The 23,226-nt window shown below is 37.0% G+C and overlaps 1 protein-coding gene across 3 annotated transcripts in view; it reads left to right on the top strand.

Annotated features, from left to right (window-relative positions):
• cog5 (component of oligomeric golgi complex 5) overlaps positions 1 to 23,226 on the top strand; it is a 90,257-nt gene that overhangs the window by 25,226 nt on the left and 41,805 nt on the right. For 2 of the 3 annotated variants that reach the window (NM_001045144.2, XM_087247485.1), the window contains exon 7: positions 4,479 to 4,609. In NM_001045144.2, the coding sequence (NP_001038609.2) occupies positions 4,479 to 4,609 (131 nt within the window). Of the gene's footprint in view, positions 1 to 4,448; positions 4,610 to 23,226 lie in introns of all 3 variants that reach the window. The other variant, XM_087247484.1, reaches the window with a different exon arrangement.

Below are 23,226 nucleotides of genomic sequence, written 5' to 3'. Positions count from 1 at the left end.
CTCTGCTATATAAATTTGACCTTCAAATCCTGCGCTATATGTAAAATTAACCAGGTTAAGTCAACTAAAGCATCAAATAAACTGCATTTTATTCAATTATTATTTTTGTTAACAGTGATGTAAGCTATATATCTTATTTGGCAAACTAATTATTTTATTATTGTACTTCATTCGTGATGCAGTTACAGATTATCACTAATGCACAATGTGATTACTCTTATTATAGGCCAAATTAAATATACATATTTGTCACACAGAGAAGTGCAAGAAAACACTTAAAATTGTAAAGGTTTTACATTAATTTGTGCATAACATTCTATTCATAATGCTTTTAGGTCATGATGACATTTAAACAGGTGTGTTAAATAGCACACAACAAAACAAAACGTGTGAGTCTGATGCCCCCAGGAACAGGGTTGAACCCCAACCCTGTATCTGACCATTCAAAAGCAACAGTAATCCTTTCAACTAATCAATGTCTATTGTTTGTGTTTCTATACTTCTGGAACTGTAGGGAGAGTGTTGTTTTTTGTCTAGAGTATCTGCTTGTATTATATTTCATAAATTTTATTATTTTGATCTGATTGAATTAATACAAGTAAAGCAATTTGGTGAACACCTGTTGTTCCTAAAAACAGTGCCTTATAAATAATCTTTGACTTAATTTAGCTGTTTTATAATAATTAAATGGGGTAATTTTGCAGTTTGACCTCAAAAAATCTATTACAAGCACCATCCCTTATTTAAAGAAAATGCAGTGAGCAGTCTATATTAAATTAAATCACAGCCTTTTGCAGTTTTTAATCACAAAGACCCCATTGTAATTCTAATTTCATTTAATTCTTCAGCCCTAATAGCAGTCGTTCCAAACATATCTGAAGCTAGCGAGTTAATGAATTATAGAGTCATGATGTTGCATTTAAATCCTAGCATTCATTTGTCCTGTTATAACCAGCATGAAACTGTGCCCGCTCTTGTTATCAAACTGGTAATGATAGAACAGTAATGGGGATATATGCACACAGACTTTTAATTTTCAGTCACGCCGTTACAAAATCGCCACGTTTAAGATCTGATATCAGTCATCTTCAGTGCTGAATGATGTAACATTTAAAGTAGGCCTCACACTGGACAAGAAGCACTGCAATAAATTCCATTTTTCTGCACCATGTCTTTGAAATATGAAAAAATATTTTACCCCAGTATTTCCAATGGAGTTGAAACCAGCAGCCCAAAATCGGCTACTCACTGAAGCTACTGTAAGCCAGACTAAGCCTGGTGAGTGCCAGGATGGGAGACCACATTGGAAAACTAGGTTGCAAATTGGTTTTAGTGAGGCCTGCTCAACCTACAGTCTCTGTGAGCCCCAGTATAGTGAAGTGGATGCTATAGAGCCAGTGAGTGCCATCTTTCAGATGAGACGTTAAACCGGCTTAGTCCCTTTATTAATCTGGTGTCGCCACAGCGGAATGAACCACCATCTTATCCAGCATATGTTTTACGCAGTGCATGCCCTTCCAGCAGTAACCCATCTCTGGGAAATATACCCGATAAATGCGCTATATATATACACATTACCTGACCCTGCTTGCATTTAAAAGGCTTTTAATCTCAATTTACCCTTAAACAACTAAATGAATGCTTAAGTCCATTTAACTAATTATATTTTGATTACATTACAAAATCAATTCTATAAAAGGAACCTTGTGAATTTGAAAATAGTCACAAAAACCTTTCACCGGAAGTTTACTGTTAGCTCAAAAACACTGTACCCCATTCCCTTTACAGTGAAGTGCTTTTCTTCTTGGACAATGTAATCATTATTGCACTCTGGCAGGGTGAAAATGAGGTGAAATTAAATAGTGCTGCAACACAAGAGACTTCTGGCAGCGATGGTTGATTTTATTCTGGCTTTGGGCCTACCTGTACGGACAGGAGCCAAAAACTCCCCCTGATATCCCGTGTAGGAGCCACCTGTTTCACATAGCTCTCAATCTCTCCCGATTTTGAACCACAAACCCAAGGTCGCTTCCAAGCATCTGTGTGCTACAGTATGGAGTCATTTCCTCAGCAAGATATCTGACCTCTCCTAATGAGATAGCTCTGGGTTTCTTTATGGTCTCTTTGTTAGCAGCCGGCAAATCGAGTCACGGAGTCGTCAGCTGGTGGTGTGTGCCCTAGGAAGGCGCTAATGAGTGGATCTATGTAGTGACATTGTTCTGCTTGGTGCCACTGTATCTGTATCAGTCAGCATCTCTGACTCATGGGCTGTCTGTTCAGACGCCTGTTCGGCATGGCACCCTGTGTTTAGAGATGCTGTTTCTTTCCCTCTCATTTACTTGCAACCGTCCTCGACTCTTTAAAGTTCACAGTGTGCATTTTCTTGCACATATCCTGCTTGCATTTAAAAATTGTTCAGATGTGTGCATGTCCTTGTGCATAGATTAACTTGTCTGAATGGCTATAGTTTGTCTTAATATGATGGTTCCAGGAAAATTAAAAAGTGGCCTAATTTAATCATCCTCTTTTCATGCCAACCTTAAATATATATATATATATATATATATATATATATATATATATATATATATATATATATATATATATATATATATATATTTCTGTGCGGCACAATACACTCAAAATTATTTTTGCTGCATGTTCAAACTACTTATTTAAAATGGGATTGAAACGGCACAATAGATGGTGTTTTGGAAAACCTAATTGTTTAATGTTTAATCCACTTGTAAATTAATCAATTTGTGTTTGTCTATTCAGTGTTGAAAGTAAACTAAAGCTTTAACAAATCTGATCGAGATTTATTGCTAGGTATGTTTACATGCAAGAGGGATTTGTTTTCATGACACAAGTTTCCACAGTGCAAGAGAATAACCATGACAGAATCAAAACACAGATAATAAAGAATTTAAAAAAGGAGAAGTAAATAGAGATTAAAAATATATAATTTGACAAATGCATGGACACGTCTTTCGGATGAGACGTTAAACTGAGGTCCTGACTATTTGTGGTCATTAAAATCCCATGGCACTTCTTCTTGTAAAAGAGTAGGGATGCCCTTAACCATCATGGCCTCCCAATCATCCCCATCCACGGAATTAGCTCTATCACTCTCTTTCCGCTCCACCTATAGCTAATGTGTGATAAGTGCACTGGCACCGTTGTCCTGTGGCTGCCGTCGCATCATCGAGATGGATGCTAGACACTGGTGGTAATGTGGAGAGCCTACTAACTACTGGAATAGCCACAACGGTTATTCTGACCGTTCTCATAGGACATCATATTTAAATTCAAAGCTTCTATTTGGATTTTAGAGTTAAGCTTTAATGTATGTCATTGTATATTATGTTGTCATTATTTTAAATTTCCGATTTAATTTTTGTAATACAGCTTATAAGTGTGTAAAACCACCTGTGAATGTGCACACCTGCATATGTCTGGCAAATTGCCATTGTTTTGAAAAACATGTCTAAGTTGTCTTTGCTATCAGAAATGTATGTTTTTGTTAGAAGGAAGTTGCTAGGCAACAGAGGCTTGCATATTCGAGGCAAAAGTAGCGGACACTGAAATGCATGCGGTCAATTCGACTGCTATGGTAATTCGAGGTATAACTACTATGAACTCTTTTGTGTTTTGTACTATAAAATAATGTTAGAAAGAAATGATACACACTTTTTAGGCCTAACGTATAAGTATTGCAGTTATTAGTTATTAAATATCATTTTAAAATGGTAATTCGAGCGTCAATACTTCAATTAACTTCAGTAGTAGCATTCACATTTGTAATAATGCTGTTTAACCATTTGACTCTAATCTGCTCAAACTGACAATTTAATACAAGACCGCTTACACCACTCATGCAGCACAGCTGAGAGGACAGGTGTTGCAAAATCCATGCCTATGTGAATCGACACACCTGCTGCTGGTCTCCCGTGTGGAGTATTTTCATGTCTAACTGGGACATTAAGCCTCCTCCACCTGTATCAAACACCCTCCTAGAAGCTGCTGCCCTACTTGAAGTATTCATTCCAGGGCATGTTGCCATCTAAATAAAGTGTTGCTCTTTTCCATGAGTTTAATCAGCTCTAAGTAGGAAGATGCCTACTTTAGCATTGCTTTCTGAAGCCTTTCTTGTTTTTGTTTTTTTGCATAACTATATTGAGCGGTTTCCACAGTTTACTGCAATGATGGGTCGAGTAGTTTTTCAGACCCCCTGCTTTGTGCACACAATTGCGAAGAAGACATGCTAACGGCTCGAACAGGATCCTAGGGGTGTGCAAACACTCATCCTCCATATAACACATTGCTGTTATCTATCACATACACATATGACTGCCCATATTTCTGAAAAATGCTCATGGAATGAAATATGTATTTATTTAATTGTTTTGTTTATTGCTAATAAACAAAAATCTTAGAAAAACAAACAGAAATTGACAATTTTGTTCTATTTCTTTCAGATTACCTGTCCCAGGGTGTGGATCTGTCGGGTATTGATGTCATAGAAAATGACCTGCTTTTTATAAGTCGAGCTCGTCTGGAGGTGGAAAACCAAGCCAAACGTTTACTGGAACAAGGCATGGAAATTCAGGTAAAGATGCATGTTGTTGAAGAACTAAAACACAAAGTGTGGCAACATGATCAGTGGCCAGTATACAGCTATTTGTTGTATGAAAGTCCTTTTACAGCATGTAGATTGCTTGTTGAATAAAGATATTCATTTATTCATTCATTTTATTTTCGGCTTAGTCTCTTTATTAATCCGAGGTCGCCACAGCGGAATGAACCGCCAACTTATCCAGCATATGTTTTATGCAGCGGACGCCCTTCCAGCTGCAACCCATCACTGGGAAACATCCATACACACTAATTCACACACGTATACTACTGACAATTTTTAGTTTACCTAATTCACCGATACCACATGTCTTTGGACTGTGGGGGAAACCGGAGCACCCGGAGAAAACCCACGTGATGATGGCGAGAACATGCAAACTCCACACAGAAATACCAACTGACCCAGCCGAGGCTTGAACCAGCGACCTTCTTGCCCATGAGGCTGATAAAGATATTCTAACTACTTTATTTAATGAGTAGTTATCACATGGCAGGCTGTGATTTCAGAATTTCCACAAAAACCAGACACAATTTAAAAGCATTAGCAATGCTGAAAATTCACTTTTCAAACTCGTGTTATTGATTTTACCACAAAACTTTTCAAAATACAGCAACGAATGGGGTCGAGGTTACACGGTCAGATCCATTTGCTTCCATGTAGTAAGCTGTTTCTGACCTAAAACTCCAACAGGATGAAACCAGTGCCAGTATTCTTTCCATCTCTCTCTCTCTCTTTTCCATCACTCCCTCAGCATGTTTCTCTGTCACACACGGCACACTCACACACAGCAGATGGGCCACACTGGCCCTTTCTCCCCTGTCTACAGACACACAGGCATTACACTCAACTGTCCAGTCACATTTCAGAAGTTCAGCTGCCACATGAAGCCCTCTCAGGGGCTGAAAGATGCAGAATATGTTCGTTTTTTTTCAATAAACTGCTGTTTTCAAATGCTTCCACATAATCAAAAACCACAAGATATATTACAAATGACCATTCAGATGTAACTGTCATGGTTCAATTTAAGGTCATTGCACACTTAATCCAAAATTCAAAGTGTGCCGAGTGTGAAATGTATAGATCGAATGTGGCAGATGATTGAGAACCACTTAGGCCGTACTCGCACTATGTACAGTTTCCTCGAACCGGGCCAAAGCACGCTTGTCCCCCCTCCCATCTCCCCCGACGGCCCGCACTCACATTACAATCGGGCATGGGCTCGCTTACGTCATCAATGCTGCGCTGTTCAGTAAGCGCTCTCGCTCAGCACAGTGGGGATTTCTCTAGTTACATTGTTTGGGATGCGGTGACATGCAATCAAATATTTCGCCAAACAGATCCGGCACTTTTGGTGCTCATAAACAACCATAAAGTCCTCATGCTGCAAGTATTAGGAGGTTGCTGAAAGTACGCAGCTCTCCTGCCGTGAGGGGTTTGCGTCTTTAATAATCTATGTTTACATTCACTGTACAGTAAGAATGATTAATAAATCCATATCAAACAGTCCCTAAAAGTCACGTCTTGCTTTCAGTTTCGGGCTTTGGCGCATTTTGCACTCATACACAAAGCCCAAGTGAACCTTGCTTAGGCCCACCTCTTCCAACCGGGCCAGAGCCGGCCGAGTGAACCATGCCTGAGCCCGATTCAGCGCACTCACACTTCTCAAACGATCCGGGAAACGGGCCTGGGCTTGGTTCCGATAGCATAGTGTGAGTACACCCTTATATAGTCTACTGTATACTGGTTTCAATGCCTGCCACTGATTGGCGAATGTGTGTGTTCATCCATACCTTTGACATATTGACAGTCTCTGTTCAAGATTAGTTAACAGAAATTTGTGTTATGTGGCTGCATTATTACAAGCAAAGTCTTATAATACTACGGATTTCCTGAAATAAACGTTGAATTTAGGTATAATCACTTTCAGCTTTTTAATATGATGAGGATGGTGAACTCTATTTTCTCTCCATGAAGTGGATTGAATGAACATGATATGTCCTTTTCTTTTTTTGAAGAAGAAGAGAGAAAAAAAAACTGTCACTGCTTAATTTGACTCAGAATTGTTTTGCTTTTTTTCCTCCACAACTAATTATATAAAATGCATCAGACTCGGTGTGCAAGATTTTGTGCTTGACTAATTTCTTCGGACACCAATACAAAAAACTAAAGTGAAAATAGACCTTTAGTTTTACTGATTCCATTTCTACGTCCAACAGCTTACATTTTTCTGCATGAGTTACAGAGCAAATCATTGCACAGCTCCAGTTGCAGATGACAGGACTGTTGAAACGGTCAATAATTGATTGCTTTCTGCATCTCTCATGGGCCATCAGGTGTCTTTGAAAGCATGAGTGTTCAGGGAATAAGGGTGTATTTGTGGAGATGAGCAGCCCATATCTGACCAGGTCCTGTTTAGCAGAGTGTCATCTAGGTTCTGTTTGTTCCTGCATCTTTAATGGTTTCCTTTGCTGGCCGCATGCTATAATAAGCCTGCCAGCTGTATTGTTTTCTTTTTTAGCTCCAGGAGTTGATTGTGTGATGGTCAGTCGCCCTCATCTTTCACATGATGTCTCAGGTTATTGGCTGAAGACAAAGTAAAGGCGTTGTGCACTGTGTGATGTCTTTAAATTGAGGTATTTTGTTATGGAAACTTCTTATAGCTTATAGTGGCTCTTTTTCAAAACCTGTTGTGTTGCCTAGCTAGACAAGGTGTATGCGATTACTGAAAAACAAATTATAAACAATGTGGGAATGTTATATAATGATAATTAAACCATACATTGAGTGTGTTTTTGTACTGATGTCTTGGCTATTTTGGATCTTTCATGGATACATGAATATGACAGAACCACCAGTAGATGCTTTGTTAAATTGCAATATTTGTTTAAAATGTAGAAATGAAGGCTGGCACGGTGCCTCAGTGGTGAGCACTGTCTCCTCACAGCAAGAAAATCACTGGTTCGAGCCATGGCTGGGCCAGTTTACATTTCTGAATGGAGTTTGCATGTTCTCCCCGTGTTGGTGTGGGTTTCCTCCGGGTGCTCCGGATTACCCCACAGTCCAAACACATGCATTATAAGTGATTTGGGTAAACTAAATTGGGCGTAGTGTATGAGTGTTTGAGAGTAAATGTGAGAGGTTGCAGCTGGAACGGAATCCGCTATGTAAAACATATACCAGAATAGTTGGCGGCTCATTCCACTGTGGCAACCCCTGATAAATAAAGGACTAAGCTGAAGGACTGTCTTTATTAATAGATTATTAATTGTTGGCACAAATAATTATTTCAGTTGCAGATTTTAGTATATTATTTGTTGAACTGTTGCATAAATCACATTTCCGATTAGACTGATGCGCTGATATTCTGGTAAAGAGTGGCTATGCAGTTGCATTATGCATGTAATATTTTCCTTTTATTGTATCTAATAAATAAACAATTGAACCAAATTAATTTAAGCTTAGATTTCGCTTAACCAAATAAAAACTAGTTTCTTGTTGTGTAAAAAAAAATGCAAAAGCATGTTTGTGCCATCTGAAATTTTCTTTTAAAATTACTGAACCTACACACAGGAGTCTGAGAAAATGCCAATTTTAGAAGAAAACTTCATACGGCATTTGAACAATTCACATATGTATGTAGTCAGGCTTCCAATTTTCACCTGACTGCCAATGGATCTTAGTATTGAAGCAAGAAACAGAGCCATATCTGGAAACCAGAAAATTGTTTAGAACTGAGCCAGTGCGCAAACTCAAGAGCCACCCAAGCAATCACACAGCAACATGCTAAAAATCACTCTGAATCCATCAATATTGCCATGACAATCATGCAAACATTGTGATGTCGAGATTTCCATATGCTAACACGCCTTTTATTTTCTTATAAAAATGTTAAAATCTAATTAGTTTGTTTTTTCCAAGAAACAAAATCATATTTAGCTTGTTCATATCAATTAAATGTGAACAGCTGTTTCAATCTCAGTTCTCAATCCTATCAAATATCCCTCTCTGCTGTCTCTCTGCAACACATTCTTGGCCTATTAGCATCTCATTATAAAACCAAGCAATGCAAAAGCCCCCTGACCTCTATTCGTGTATTTGTTGTTCTGGATCCTATCATGTAGTTCACTCCACACTCCTCCACGGCCAGTCCTGCGTCAGTATATTTAGAATTGTGTGGGTTACATAAGCCGCCATTCCTGAGCTCATATGGAGAAATGGTTCTCTTCATCTCACTGTTTATGCTTAACCTAAAAAACTGATCAACTTTAATTTGGATTCTTAATTTTAACCAAGACGACTCCGATCCTTTGGGTCTTTAGCCTCTTAGCATACCAGCCAAGGTTACAGGAATAGTAATGTAGTAATGCAGCATAAGCTTTACTGACAGCATCTCAGCCCTTGTTATCAGTTTGTAATCATAACAATTATGTGAGGACTTCTAAGAGATCCTTCAAGGACTTAATCAATTTGTTTCTTAGGTTTTTTTGTAGTTGCTTACTTAACACTACTTTAAATGTTGCATAACAGCACTTATTGTATGGAAGTGAATGCTAAAATACACAAAATACCTAGTCTTGGCTTCTGCTCATTTTTAAGTGTATCTTCTTTTAATTACAGAACATTCATTTAAACAAAAGACAATTAAATTAGCACTGCAAGAAATGTTTCAGACTACATGAAACAATGAATTTGATTTGTGCAATATGACATTTCCAAACAGAACTCATTTGAAAATAATGCACTTTTTTTAATTGAGATTCAATGTCAAGAAAGTTGGGTATGATGTTATTGGTTAATCATATCAGAAGAGGTTTTATGTTGTCAAGTTATGATAATAAGAAAACATCTCACGAATCATGCATGAAGAAAACATGCACACTTTATCAACAAAGGGGTTTCTTTTAAATTGATGTTTCTTTTAAAAAAAAAAAAAAAACTTGGCAGGGTTTCATTGATATGTAACTACTGCATTGCGTGTTTTTCTCTTCTAAATATCATTAAAACCGTACCTAAAAATGGCCGTTTATATCAGTGCATTTCTGTTTTGAAAGCATCAGCTGTCTGATTTGCTGCCATATTGTCAGAAGGGCACTTGAAAGGAGAGTGCATTTGAAGGTCATTGTTAGACATTGACATGCAGGGAGGCAGAACAAAAGTATAGCCTGTAACTGCACATTAATTTCAGATGGGGTGAGAGAAGAGAAGCAGTGTTAAATTTTTTATCCACCTTGTTTCAAGTCTGTTTTTATTTCTCTGCTCATACATTTATATCAGCTGCTTAAGAGGGGTGTTTCACACAGAAGGTCACAAGAGGTGACTCTCTCGAGGGTTGAAGGAGAAATCGTGTTTTTCTTCTTTTTTTGTGTGGATAATGTTTTGGAAGTGGGTTGTGATAACCGCAGTGAAGGTTTTTGCTTACTCAGCAAATATTGGTTGAAGGTCATTGAGGTGTGTGTGTGTGTGGTCTGAGCTACAGATGCACACTAGAGCCTCAAAGTGCTCAGAATTCACTGCATGGAGATGACAAAGTGTGTATGCAGACACGTATATACAAATGACTACTCTCGCCTTGGCTCCTGTCTTCCTGACCCAGAAAAGTAGAGTACTCATGGGGCCAGTGTCCTGTTTCACGTGCTCGTAGGGGAATGGACATTAATGCAGCCTTCTCGCTTACGGAAAAGACAAAATTACAATCTCTTCATCCAAGAAAAATAGCGACTCCAAAAACGTATGAATTTCACTGATTTAGTGAGCCAAATATAAAACAAACTGTCACTGATTTTAAAGACAACATAAGTAGACTTTTCAAGCAAAGCATTACAAGAATGAGTTTGCTTGATTTGACTCAAGAGTAGGGTAATAATAATTAAAAAATGTCTTTTTAACACATGATTTAGCTTGTCAAAGCAAATGCAAAGTTTGCTTGATTTGAAATTATTGTAAAACTGCATCTGACCAATAGAAAATGCATATGAAGATAAAGTATTGATACGCTAAGATTATGACACCTTTGCCATCATTGTGGGCATCGAATTGGGGTCTTCATACTTCCATAAATAAACAGTAATATTAAAAAACGTAATGTTCATACCTGATGCAATGACATACTGTAGGTAAAGATGCCATGTTGATACTAGAGATGAATTGCCAGACTGATTTCAGATGATAACAACATTAACTCAAATGTCACAACTAAAATATGAAGAGGAGTATTGTTTTTCTGGACACACAACACATCCAACCTTGAAGCAGATGAGTGCCAATCTTGTCAGCTAAGAAGAGCTAACTGTGTCTACAGTTGGCACACGATCACCAAAATTTAATAGATTATGGAATACATTAGACTGGTTTTTCTCCAAATTTCAGAATCAGAATTTGACATAAATTACATTAAAGCATGGAATCATCCTGCCTTGCATCAACATATCAGGGTGGTGGTGGGACACTTTGGCTCTCTTAGTATCAGTTGAGTATTGTTTCAAGTATTGATGTAGACCGTCTGCATCCCCACAATGACAACAGTGGACTCATATTGTAATGGCTATTTTCCAGCAGAAGAATGAAGCATGTCACGTTCAAATCATCTAAACTGGTGTCTTGAATGTGACATTAAGCTCACTATACTTAAAATAGCCTTCACAGTCTACAAACCTCCATCCAATAGAGAATGTCTGGGATGTTGTGGAATGGGAGATTTCCATAGTGGAAATTCCCATTTAAACTGCAGCAACTACACCATCCTGTAATGCCAGTATGGACCACTTTGAGCAACAAATATGGTTCAACACAAACAGAAACTTGACAGTTCTACTAAGCCAGTAACATGACTGAATGCACACACTTAGAGCCGCTCATTAAATGACTGAACATGTTAGTTTTATCTTTTTAAACAACATTTTAATTCAGTATTTTTTGTCACTTGATCAGTGAATAATGTTTGATGAATGAGTCGTGTAACTAGTGCAGAAGAGCTGTCAAGTTTCTGTTTGTGTTAGACTATAGGCAACCAACATGTTTTACACCCTTATTTTTGTTAATAAAAATTAAAACTGCAACTTTTTTGCAATATTCAACGTATTATCAAGGTATACCCAATTAAATATCACAATAATAATTATTATGTGACCATTATTTCCAAATAACATGACAGAAATTTCAATATGAGCATTCACAAGTCCTTTTTGTATGGATGATACCAGGGGTGTTCAAAGTTGGTCCTGGAGGGCCGGTGTCCTGCTGATCTTAGCTCCAACTTGCTTTAACACACCTACCTGGAAGTTTCTAGTATACCTAGTAAGAGCTTAATTAGCTGGTTAAGGTGTGTTTGATTAGGGTTGGAGCTACACCGACCCTCCAGGACCGAGTGTGGACACCCCTGGACTATACAATAGAACTAAATATATGATGCTTTTAAGGGCATTATTAAAAATTTCTTGTTTCACTACAGGGTAAACTAAATGGTCAGGTGCATGCATGTTCAAAACTGAGTCATAAACCTAGGAAAACAACTAGTGAAATCACAGTTGGAGTGTGGCTCCTCCATTTAATAGATTAGGTGCTGCCTCCCTAGAAACGGTGTTGATTGTAGAATCAATGACTGGAGGGAACGAATGAGTCTGGGTTTTAACTGAGTCACCACATTTGACAGACAGATGCGCCTCTTGCCCCACCATGAGTAACTGTGTATTACATAAGCTGGCCCAGCACAACATTGATCATGCAGCCTTACGTCCCAAACAATACGTCACCTTTGTCCATTCCCAGAGGTCACCCAGACGAGGAGTGCTTGCAGTTGTTGTCATGCATAGACGGTAGAGCTGCACGATATTGGAAAAATCTGACTTTGCAATGTTTTGTTTTTCTGCAATATTAATATAATTTTACCAGTCAAATTGAATAGCACTATTTGGAAAAATTTCATTAATTTAGATTGATTGTGATCAAGTTATTTTCAATTCAGTGCATTAGCAAAATCATGTCTGTTTTAAATTATTAAATCCTTGTAACACTAAAAAACAATATTTCACTGTTCACTTGAATGTTTCTTTAGGGAACCAAGAATTTATCGTTTTTATTTTTGAGAGCGTACCTATGGTTGAAGTCACTTGAATTTAAGTGTTGTTCAGTCCTCTGCATTTGTCTGTTCTACCAAATCTTTTTCATTTTGTCCAGTGGCATATTGGGATGTAATTTTTGCCATCCACAGCCTAACAGACCCATGTACCTGCAGCATGTAATGGAATTTTCTCTTGCTCCCTGCTGAAAAGGCCAAATAAAAATATGTTATTCGCCTAGGGCCAAACAAATACTGACAAGAATATTAGGTGAAAAAGATTCAATGTTGCTTTTATTTCTGTGCAATACCATGCAACAATTGTACTTCATTCTATGTAAAATAAAGGCCTTTCACTCTTGCATGATTTTTTATATATATACAATCTTCTGCAATTGCTAATTTGCAATCCCTGTCACTAACAATTTGACAACAGCATTTTTTATATTGTTCCTTCAGGGCTGAACAAAATGCATGACTCAAACTGTGCTCAAAAGGGTAGTAATAATTTAAAAATGTCTTATTAGCACATGGTTTAGCTTGTCAATGCAAATGGCAGGACTCGTAGTGCATTTCGGTGTTTGCAAATGTCAGAGTGGAGAAAATGGGAATTATTTGTGCACTTGGCTTCATTTCGTACACTGTCTTTGTAAAGCCACATGAAATCGTGTTTAAACTAACCCAGTCAGAAACTAAACAGGGTTCAAAGATTTGTTCATAATTGATCTGATCTGCTTAATAATGCTAATAATGCATTGTTACGTGACAGATGGGCCTTTTTCCTAAGAACATGGCAGTCTGTCAGCTGCGTGTTTGGGTGTGCAAGAACAGGGTGTCTGATATAGATGTGATGGATAGGTTTTCTTGTTCCAAGCAAGAGGAAAAAGGGTAAAGTGATTTGGATTTGCTCTGAACCAAGATACCCACTTAAGATGTCTACAAAGAAAAAAAAGAAAAAAAACACTCGCCCCATGAATTACTGTATAAATAAGTGCAACAACTTGCTTCAAATAAACAACGTTTAGTGTCAGAGATTTGGTTCACGTTTTTTTCCTTTATGCCTTTTTAATATGCCTATTGAGGAAATGCCAAGGTCACTAAAAAGTGGATTTCATTGTTGTGATCTATTCAAATCTCCACTCATTTCCTCACGTGTTCCAACCGTGCCGGTCACTGAAAAGGTTATACAGTCACCCCCCTGATATTCATGGCTCATCCATTTTTTGAGTCATGTGTTTGAGTAACCTTTACATCAAAAGCAATGTCTCTCAGGAGCTGAAGCTGCTAAGGAGTGAAATCATTGCCTTTGTGCACTCCTTAAGTCTTTTTTCTGTCTTTTCTTTTGCTGCCCTTTTTTCCCCGTTTACGCTTTGTTCCTGCTTTTCCTTTGCCTTCTCGCTCACTTCAAACATTACATATCTGTCACTCTCACTTTTTTTTCTGTCTGCTCTCTAAAGACCATGAAGATGGAAAATAGATGTGCTGGATTGCTCATAAAGCTGACAAAGACCTCACCAGGTGTGGCCTGTTATGCCAATATGCCTACCTATTTCCTATTCTGTATCCACAATATTCTCATTCACTATTCCCTACGTTAGTACAGTATTATAGTCCACTTAAAGGAGAAAACAGATGAGTGAATTCAAGAAGAGATGATGTTTTGTTTGTGCTTTACTGGTTAATATATCCTTCAGATGGTTTAGATTTTAAACTACTTGGTCATACCATGTGATGGTTATTTACCACTCAGTCAGCTGTCTATCCTTTATGAAACAAAGCATTTAGATTTTCTTCATATACAGTATACAAACGTTACTTTAATGAAAAATAATTATTTGGAAAATTACACCAATTAGATTCAATCTTGTGGAAAAATGCAGAAATCAAGTTTGCAGTGATTTTATTTGCTTAAAAAGTTGGAATTTCTATAGTCTAAATAGCCGGGTCCATCTAGTTTTTGTTTGCATTGTGAGATATTGCAGCATGTTCTTTTAATTTGTTTTTTTTATTGTGAGGATTTGCAACAAAATCTGCTGGTAAACTGATGAAGATCTTTCTTTGATCTGCTGGTGTTTTTAGTAATTGCATGTGTTTTTTTTATTTCAGTTTGTTAAGTTCTCTCGGTTACTGTATAGATGTCACAATACAGAAGAGAAGGTTTAAGACAGTTGTTTCATCAAGACTGGTGCTAGAAAGATAGATATTGTGGTATAAATAGTTTCACAGGATAGTTTGAATAGCTCTGTTTGACAGTTTTCTGATGAGGCTAACAGTATTCAGGTATGGAAATAAAATGATCACACTGCAAAAATGCTTATCTTACTTTGCTTTGTCTTGTTTCTAGTCCAAATATCTAAAAATTCTTAATTCTTAAATATCTAAAAATACTGCTTTGTTTTTGAGAAATTAAGCGATTTTTCTTAAAACAAGCCAGTGGGGTTAGTAAAATAATCTTGTTTCACTTTGAAATTTAGATATTTGGACTGGAAACAAGAGAAACATTCAGTATACAGTAAATAAATAAAATTCTGTAGCTCATGGTCAACTATAATTCAGGGTCACACTTTATTTTAATGGTTCATTTATTAAATATAAGTTACATTGCATCTACATGCCAACTAATTCTCATTAGATTATAAGTAGACAGCTGAGGTTAGGGTAAGTTGACATGTACTTGCAAAGTTTCTTATAGTCAGTTAAATGTCTGTTGAAATAGCAATATCAACAGATATTAAGCAGGCAGTCTACTAGTACTCAAATGGACCATCAAAATAAAGTGTCACCTAATTCAGACTCAACATTGCAGATCTTTCGATGTGACTATTGTTGACGCGCACATTGTGATATTGATTCTGAAATGATACTGTGTGCAGCCCTACTGCAGACTTGATTATGCTTTGCTATTTTGCCGTGCTGTGCATGATACGTGTTAAAAGAGTACTGGTACACTGTTACAGATCAGAGACCTGTTAGCTACTGGCTCCCATGTGTGCTGATTAGCACTCCTCGTTCTTGCACGTCATCTCCTCTCGCCCATTACCCATCAGTAACACATTACTGCCAAGCACCCACCTGACAAATTACTGTTACCATGGAGACCATATGCACATGCTTTTTTAACATGTCTTCTGCCTGTTGTCCATTCTTCTCAATTAAGAAAGTTACACACATGGTAAAAAATTTTATATGCAGCAGTTTTATTTATAGGTGAGATTGCCATTATTATTTTTTGTTAGCAGTAGTTATATTTTGATGCATTCCATGTCACTGATTTATATACATATATCATAAGACATTGAATAGTATGCATAATAGTATAACATCATATTTGCATGTTTATTTAATGCTAATATTACTATTTAAAGAAGTATTAGATTAAGATCACTACCTGGTTAAGGATAAATTCATATATTTGATACGCCTGTAGAGAAGGATGTCTTGTTTTCTACTTTTACAAGACAAAAAATACATTTTTTAATGGTTATGTGTTTTTTTTAAAAGATAAACCTGCACTCTCGGTTTTATAAATATAAAATCAGACAATGATTTAAGCATGCATGCATGCATTCCCTCCATAAAAATGCATTAAATGATCACTAAAAGATATCTGTCCAATTTGGCTTACATACTGCCATAAAAGAAATGACACAAGATACGAGGTGCATTTGACCTTTTAATGCCAGAGCAAATCAAAGTTTCTCTTTCTCTGAATACATTCCCTCTCATTAGTTATGCTGAGCACACCTTGTCTTTCACCTTTCTCCTTTCTATAATCATCAGTTCTCTTCTAAATTGAGTTCATTTCTTCCTTGTCTGACATTTACCAAGTGCGTCTTAAAAGGCTTTAATCGGTCTTCGTCTTGTTTGTTTTTGAGTTGCTGTGGAAACACGGCTCGTAAATGAGTGTCTAAGTGATCCATCATCTTTTCACTTTTTCCTCACACTCTCACTTCTCTGTTCTTAGGCAGTGCTCTCACATGACCATAACACTTGGCTAAGTGTGAGCAAGTGAACTCTGGATTTTCTCTGGACTTGCATCAGCCATGTTTGCTGTTGTTTTTGTATTATAATTTAAGAATATGTTTCTATGAAACAGAGATGTCCATGCTAGGGCCTGTGGGCCATAGGTGGCTCATAGTAATCTTTGATTTGGCACACCATCCCATCAGAGAAGACAGTGATTGGGAGGGTTGGGGCAAATGCTGTAACTAGAGATTGTCAGTGAAATTAATTTAATTATTTTTACAAATGTGGGTAGATTGAGCTGGGGAAAAATAGTTTCAATTAATTTAAAATACGTAGTTAAAACAAGCAGCAAAAACATTTTTGCGTGCAATGTCAAGGGTAATGATACTACAGTTAAAACGAATGCATAAACCTCAGCATTTTAGACTTGCTGAACAATTCACCCTATACTCTTTACATACACTGTGTTTTACTTTGTGGAAACCTGTGATTACAATTAGAGAGCAGCAGTGATTACATAATAAAGATTAAAACAAAAATTTCTCAAGGTTACTGCAGTCACACATTAGTGTGATCGTTAGGCTGTCAGATAAATAAGGTTCATTAGTGACCCCACCATGTGCCAGATTAACTGGTAGATATCAGATTTTTTAAAATAGTGTTTATCATTTTTTTGTAATACTGTGCTTAAGTTGTATGTTAATCATGAAATATTCTTAAACTGCCCTTAACTTTGGTTACTATTGGTTGGTTTGACAAATATCCGGATTGAGTCTCCATATGGGGACAAAACAAACACGACCAGAAGCTAATGACACTGGCACAGTGACCAGGTGTTTTTATGAAAGGAAGCAATTGGCTGGAAATGACAGTGTTGTTGTTCTCATGAGACACTGTGTCCCTGCATGATGGGCAAACTTTTAAAGGGTGGGAATCTTCAGGGACTTCACGATCTGATTCAGATTATTGGGGTCAAGATACAATTCCAAAATGTTTCCTAGCTTATATTTTTACTATATGTTCTGCTTTATATTTGCATGCTTACAACTTTATATTTATACCAGAATTAGAGTTTCTATGCTTTTGAAAGTACAATTGAAATTGAAGAATTGGAAGAAATCATGTTACAAAGAGCAATTATGAAGGACAAACACATTTCCTAAAGAAGTCATCTTCATTTTTTGATAAAAGAGAGCCCTAAGGTTTGTTTATTACATTACGGAAATGTTAAGTCAAAATTATTATCTTTCTAATATTTCCCAAATGCTGTTTAACATGGGGATAGTAGTAAAGATAATAGTTTTAATAACTCTTTTAGTTAAAGCAGTGTGTCATAATAATGGCATATTATCATGTTAGCCTCCTTGAGTGATTCTAAAACCACTGGTGCATTTGAGTAGCGAAACATAGCACCGTGTTTATAATGACTTGATGTTTCTCTTTTGTTTTCGGATATGAAAGAAATGTAAACATAAGCATATTGAACCTTGCCGAAAATTGGACCAGAAGCATCACAGCTGTAATTATTGACCTGTCCAAATGAGCCTAGTTCCACAGCATGCATTTGTGCACCATCACAATCTAATTTGAATACAGAATTGATTCTTTCAATACAGATCAAATGTTTGAGAATCAATCTAATATCATTAGAATCTCGATGCTAATTTGAATACGGAATAGATTCTTTTTTTTTATTTGAATACATCATTGATTATTTTGATCTTTTGAGTTATGATGCATCAATGAACCAACACTAGTTCCTATTAAAGTTGCAATAATGACAGTGTAGCCAATTTCTACTGTGGGGTTTTTTCACCAAAAATAGGACATCTACTTGAAGCAGTCATGGAGAACGGAGGTTAACCGAACTGAATTCTCTACCAAGAGAATTCAATCAAGCCCACACACAGCGTCTATAATGGAAGTGATACCATCAGGGTGGCATAGTTATTACAGGCCCAGGTAGGATACATGATGAAAGTAGGTAGAACTGTGATAGTGACCCACAGATGATCTGCCATCATGTTTTACCTTACTCTACCCATTTACTACCAGTGTAAAGGGAATTTATAGATAGTGGATTTATCAGTTAGATGGTAATCTTGAACCATCTCTGAAAAAAAGCTAGCAGTCACCCAAGATTTAATACAAGTATGCATGTAGGAAAAACGAGCCCAAGTATGAATATGATTACAATAACATTGGCACATCTCAAACCTTGTACATATGATCTGTATTATTATTAGTAGGTTTATTTAACAGGAACAATGCAGTGTAACATTGCTTCAGTTTAAAGCAACCAGTGATCCACATATAGGCTTATAGCCAAAGCCTAGTTTACAACCTTAGTCCCTGGTAAGGCTTTTTTTACACTAAAACAATACAAATATCTAATAATAATATATGATGTAAAAATGCATTGCCAATGCACAAAAAATAAATAAAAAACATAAGAGGAAACTGCATGACAATCAGTGTTCACAAACCTGATTTAGCTTAAACCACTTTTTCAGGATACACATACAGAGTTGTGCATACCTGCCTTTTCCAAGTATCCAAGAATCTTTTGGATCTGCATTGTAGTACAGATGAACATGCAATTCCTTTCCATGAAGATGGCAAGACCTTTTTCTGACCTTCACTTTTTTATGAGGGATTATCTGACATAAACATATTCATTCCAGTGTGAAATGATATTCTCCCAAGAGGCATCAAGAAAGTACACCACATAAGTTTATGTGATCCCTTGGACAGAATAAATTCTCCATCTGCTGAATGGGAGGTCCAGTGGACTCGCTCTGTATAAGATTTCCCACTCATTCCAACAATAGCCCACAACATGCAAGCCAATCTAATCAACATGGAACCGGGGTGTATTTTTAGTCACATTTCACCTTCCTAGTGCTTTCCCCCATTCAAAACTGCTCCTAGAGTTTGAGCTTAAAAGCATTAGTCTAAATATGTTTTCTCCCTCTTGCCCGTAAAGAAAGCGATCGTTGGCCACCTGTTCCAGCTAAGTGCTAATTCTGGGAACAAAAGCGTAGTGCTTGTCTGGATGTGAGTAATGTGAAAACACCTCATTCACAGCAGTTGGCGGTTCGCCATCCCGGGTCACCAGCTTGCACTGAGCTGATCAAATCCATCTCCACGGTGACTGTGCATGTCCCTGCTAAACCATTATCCCTCCGCGGTTCAGGGCTAAATGAGGGCTAGCGCATTACATGCTGCGAGTGAACCTGCCGCAAACAATTAGGTCTCTCGCAATCCTCTGTTTTCCTTTTGCCTCTGATTCACATCTGTTCTTTGACAACTACACTCTGCTGTTGCATAAGTGACAGCACGTCATTTACACTTCTGGACAACGGCCAGTTTTGGCTCAGTTTTGTGAATGTGAACTAGAGTAAAGGAGTATAGATGAACAATTAAACCTGTGTCAAATATAACATGAATAAATGCATATAATTAGTGAAATGATTTAAATCAGACCACCAAGTTTTCCTGATTTTTTTTTTTTTGCAATAAAAATGATTGACTTTGTGGTGGTAATTCCAGAAATTTGTGGACAAAAAAAAAAAATCTTACTAGGTAGCTTACTATGTTAGGTTTGCAATCTGACACAATGACACAAATCATAAAAATAAAGCTTCTTTATTTTGGTCAGGGGATTAAGCCAAAGGATGGTTGTCTTATTCCACGATCTTATTTTCTCTTTCTCAGATTTCACTCCTCTGAGCATCTGACATCATGCATCTCACTCTTACGCTAGGCTTCCCCTAGCGTAATACATCTAAAACTGATTGTTGTAAAACTCATCAATGGCAGGGAAACATTTTCTCTTGTTAACGACAGGGAATGAGTTAAGCGAAATCTTTTACCGATTTGATCGATCATAATACCAGCCATACATGTAAAGCACAAGTAATGTCATTCAATTTGGTCACGTCCATCGGCCGCCATTCTTGAACCAATCTCCATTAAGCTGCTTGTTTTTCTGTCTGTTCCACTGTTCTTTTTTTTTTAGATGTTTGCTCACACTTTCTTTTGCAGTTTGAAGCACATCAAACGCACAAATTCACTCAATTTGCACCACAGGATGTCTAATCGCATCTTTGCATTGACTTCTCAGGTAAATCACTCACGCTTCATCCGCGTCTGCTTACTGCACAGGCTGCAAAACAATTCCTCACCCCTTCCATGTAATGTTAGGATTGGGAGAGCACATGTGAGACATCATTTTTTGGGAGCCACTCAAATACATCACGTGCAATTAATTCCAAACTGATATACATCTAATTTGATTATATGGTTTGGAAATTGGATGATGTATAAGATTATTAACATTTTTTGCAATTATTTTGCATTTCAATTAATAATTTTGCAGGATAGCAAAAATTTGCGACTTTTTGTTGATTTTTGCGTTGGATTCAGCAATCACTGACTACAAAGTCGTTCATAAGTGACTTTTTTAAATTGAGATTTATACATCATCTAAAAGCTGTATAATTATGCTTTCCATTTATCAATGGTTTGTTAAAATAGGACAATGTTTAGCTGAGATGCGACTATTTGAATTTGTGGAATATGAGGAAAAAGTCACATTTAAAGTTGTCTAAGTGAAGTGCTTAGCAATGACTATTAAAAAAAGTGAGTTTACAGGTAGAAATTTACTACATTTCTTCATGGAAATACTTAATATTCTAATAATTTTTGGTGTTCACAAAAATGAATAATTTTGATACACACCAAGCGTTTTTGGCTATTAGCTATAGAACATAAGACTTTTGAGTTTGTTATCCAGAGTCACATATGAAAAAACACTGAAGTATAGACTCTAAAAAAAACAGGCTTTATATAAATGTATAAATGTATACAGTTGATGTCAGAATTATTAGCCCCCCTTTGAATTTTTTTTTTCTTTTTTGAATATTTTCTAAACGATGTTAAACAGAGCAAGGAAATATTTACAGTATGTCTGATAATATTTTTTCTTCTGGAGAAAGCATTTTTTGTTTTGTTTCGGCTAGAATAAAAGCAGTTTTTAATTTTTTTAAAAAAACATTTTAGGGACAAAATTATTAGCACCTTTAAGCTTTTTTTTTTTTCGATAGTCTACAGAACAAACCATCGTTATACAATAATTTTCCTAATTACCCTGACTTGCCTAGTTAACCTTATTAACCAAGTTAAGCCTTTAAATGTAACTTTAAGCTGTATAGAAGTGTCTTAAAAAAGATCTAGTAAAATATTATTTACTGTCATCATGTCAAAGATAAAATAAATCAATTATTAGAAATAAGTTATTAAAACTCTTATGTTTAGAAATGTGTTGAAATAATCTTCTCTCCATTAAACAGAAATTGGGGAAAAAATTAAACAGGGGCGCTAATAATTTAGGGGGGCTAATAATTCTGAATTCAACTGTATGTATAAATCTCAATTTAAAAAAAAACACTCTAAAACAGTCTCATGCATTGCACATACTTGTGTCATATTGTCAAAATGTGTGTTAACACCTTGTGAACCTCCCTGAGGAAAGCTGAGATTGGCACTAAAGCTTTGCTATTGTTTCTGACAACAGGAGCAGTGTTTCCCCTTCAGTCTTACTTCCTAAGATCTTAAGCTACAAAAACAATCCAGCCACCCGTGTATCAGAAATCAGAACGGACCCTCACCAACACCTGTAATGAGGTCACAGGGGATTGCTGTTTCTTCTTATACTTACCATAGTCGACAGTCCCTTGGGGTTTTCACTAGTGTTGCAGTGTGCAGTATGCATGTTTCAATCTAGTTAGTCTACTTTTATCTCTAAACATTCACTTTGCCCTGAAATTCATACTTCTGTTTGCAGCATTAAAATCAAGGCTCTTTCTGAATTGGGGACATTTCTTTTGCACAATGCTGGAAGGGGAGGAAGCAAATCAGAGCAGGGGTTGCAGTCCTGGCCTCATTTTAGCCTTCAAGTGGTTTTGAAGAGCGGGTGAAGGAAGTCATGTGTGTCCGTCATTTGCGTGATTAGAGCTTGAATATGCTGCTTGCCGGCAAGTACTTATCCAGCACTGATGGCTTTATCCCACCACCCCTTCCTATTACACTCAATCTGTGCACCATTAGTCAAGTGCATACAGAAAAGGGGTAGATTTACTGGATTAACGCTTCCTCTCGTCTGCTTTTTTGTTTTCGTTATGAGCACATCTGTGGCATTCATATCCATTCACCTGCAGTTTTCCAAGCAGAGGGACTGGACCTGATCGTCTTTGATCCACTGGGAATTAGATTGAAGTTGGACGTGGTTTTAAGAGAGATTAAATTAAAGGCAGGATCAGAGATCAGGACCGTCTGCTAGAGCTGCTTTAAATGCAGCAATGGTGAACTTCCCATGTTGCATTTATTAAAGGCAATGTCCTGTCGTCACAGCTAAGCTGAGACAGTCGAATTTTAAGAAATTGAATTTGACCTACTTTTCTAGCGGTGTTGAGCACTGTGACGTCAATCGGTGCTGCACACGGTGCCCTCATGCAGAGAGTACTAGTCTCAGGTGTAGATAGGACTTAGAACCAGAGATGCGAATGCA

This window comes from Danio rerio, chromosome 4 (assembly GCF_052040795.2).
Source record: "Danio rerio strain M-AB ecotype USA chromosome 4, GRCz13ab, whole genome shotgun sequence".
Lineage (NCBI taxonomy): Eukaryota > Metazoa > Chordata > Actinopteri > Cypriniformes > Danionidae > Danio > Danio rerio.
Note: the sequence above shows the minus strand (reverse complement) of the source record. Positions and strands in the feature narration are given on the sequence as shown.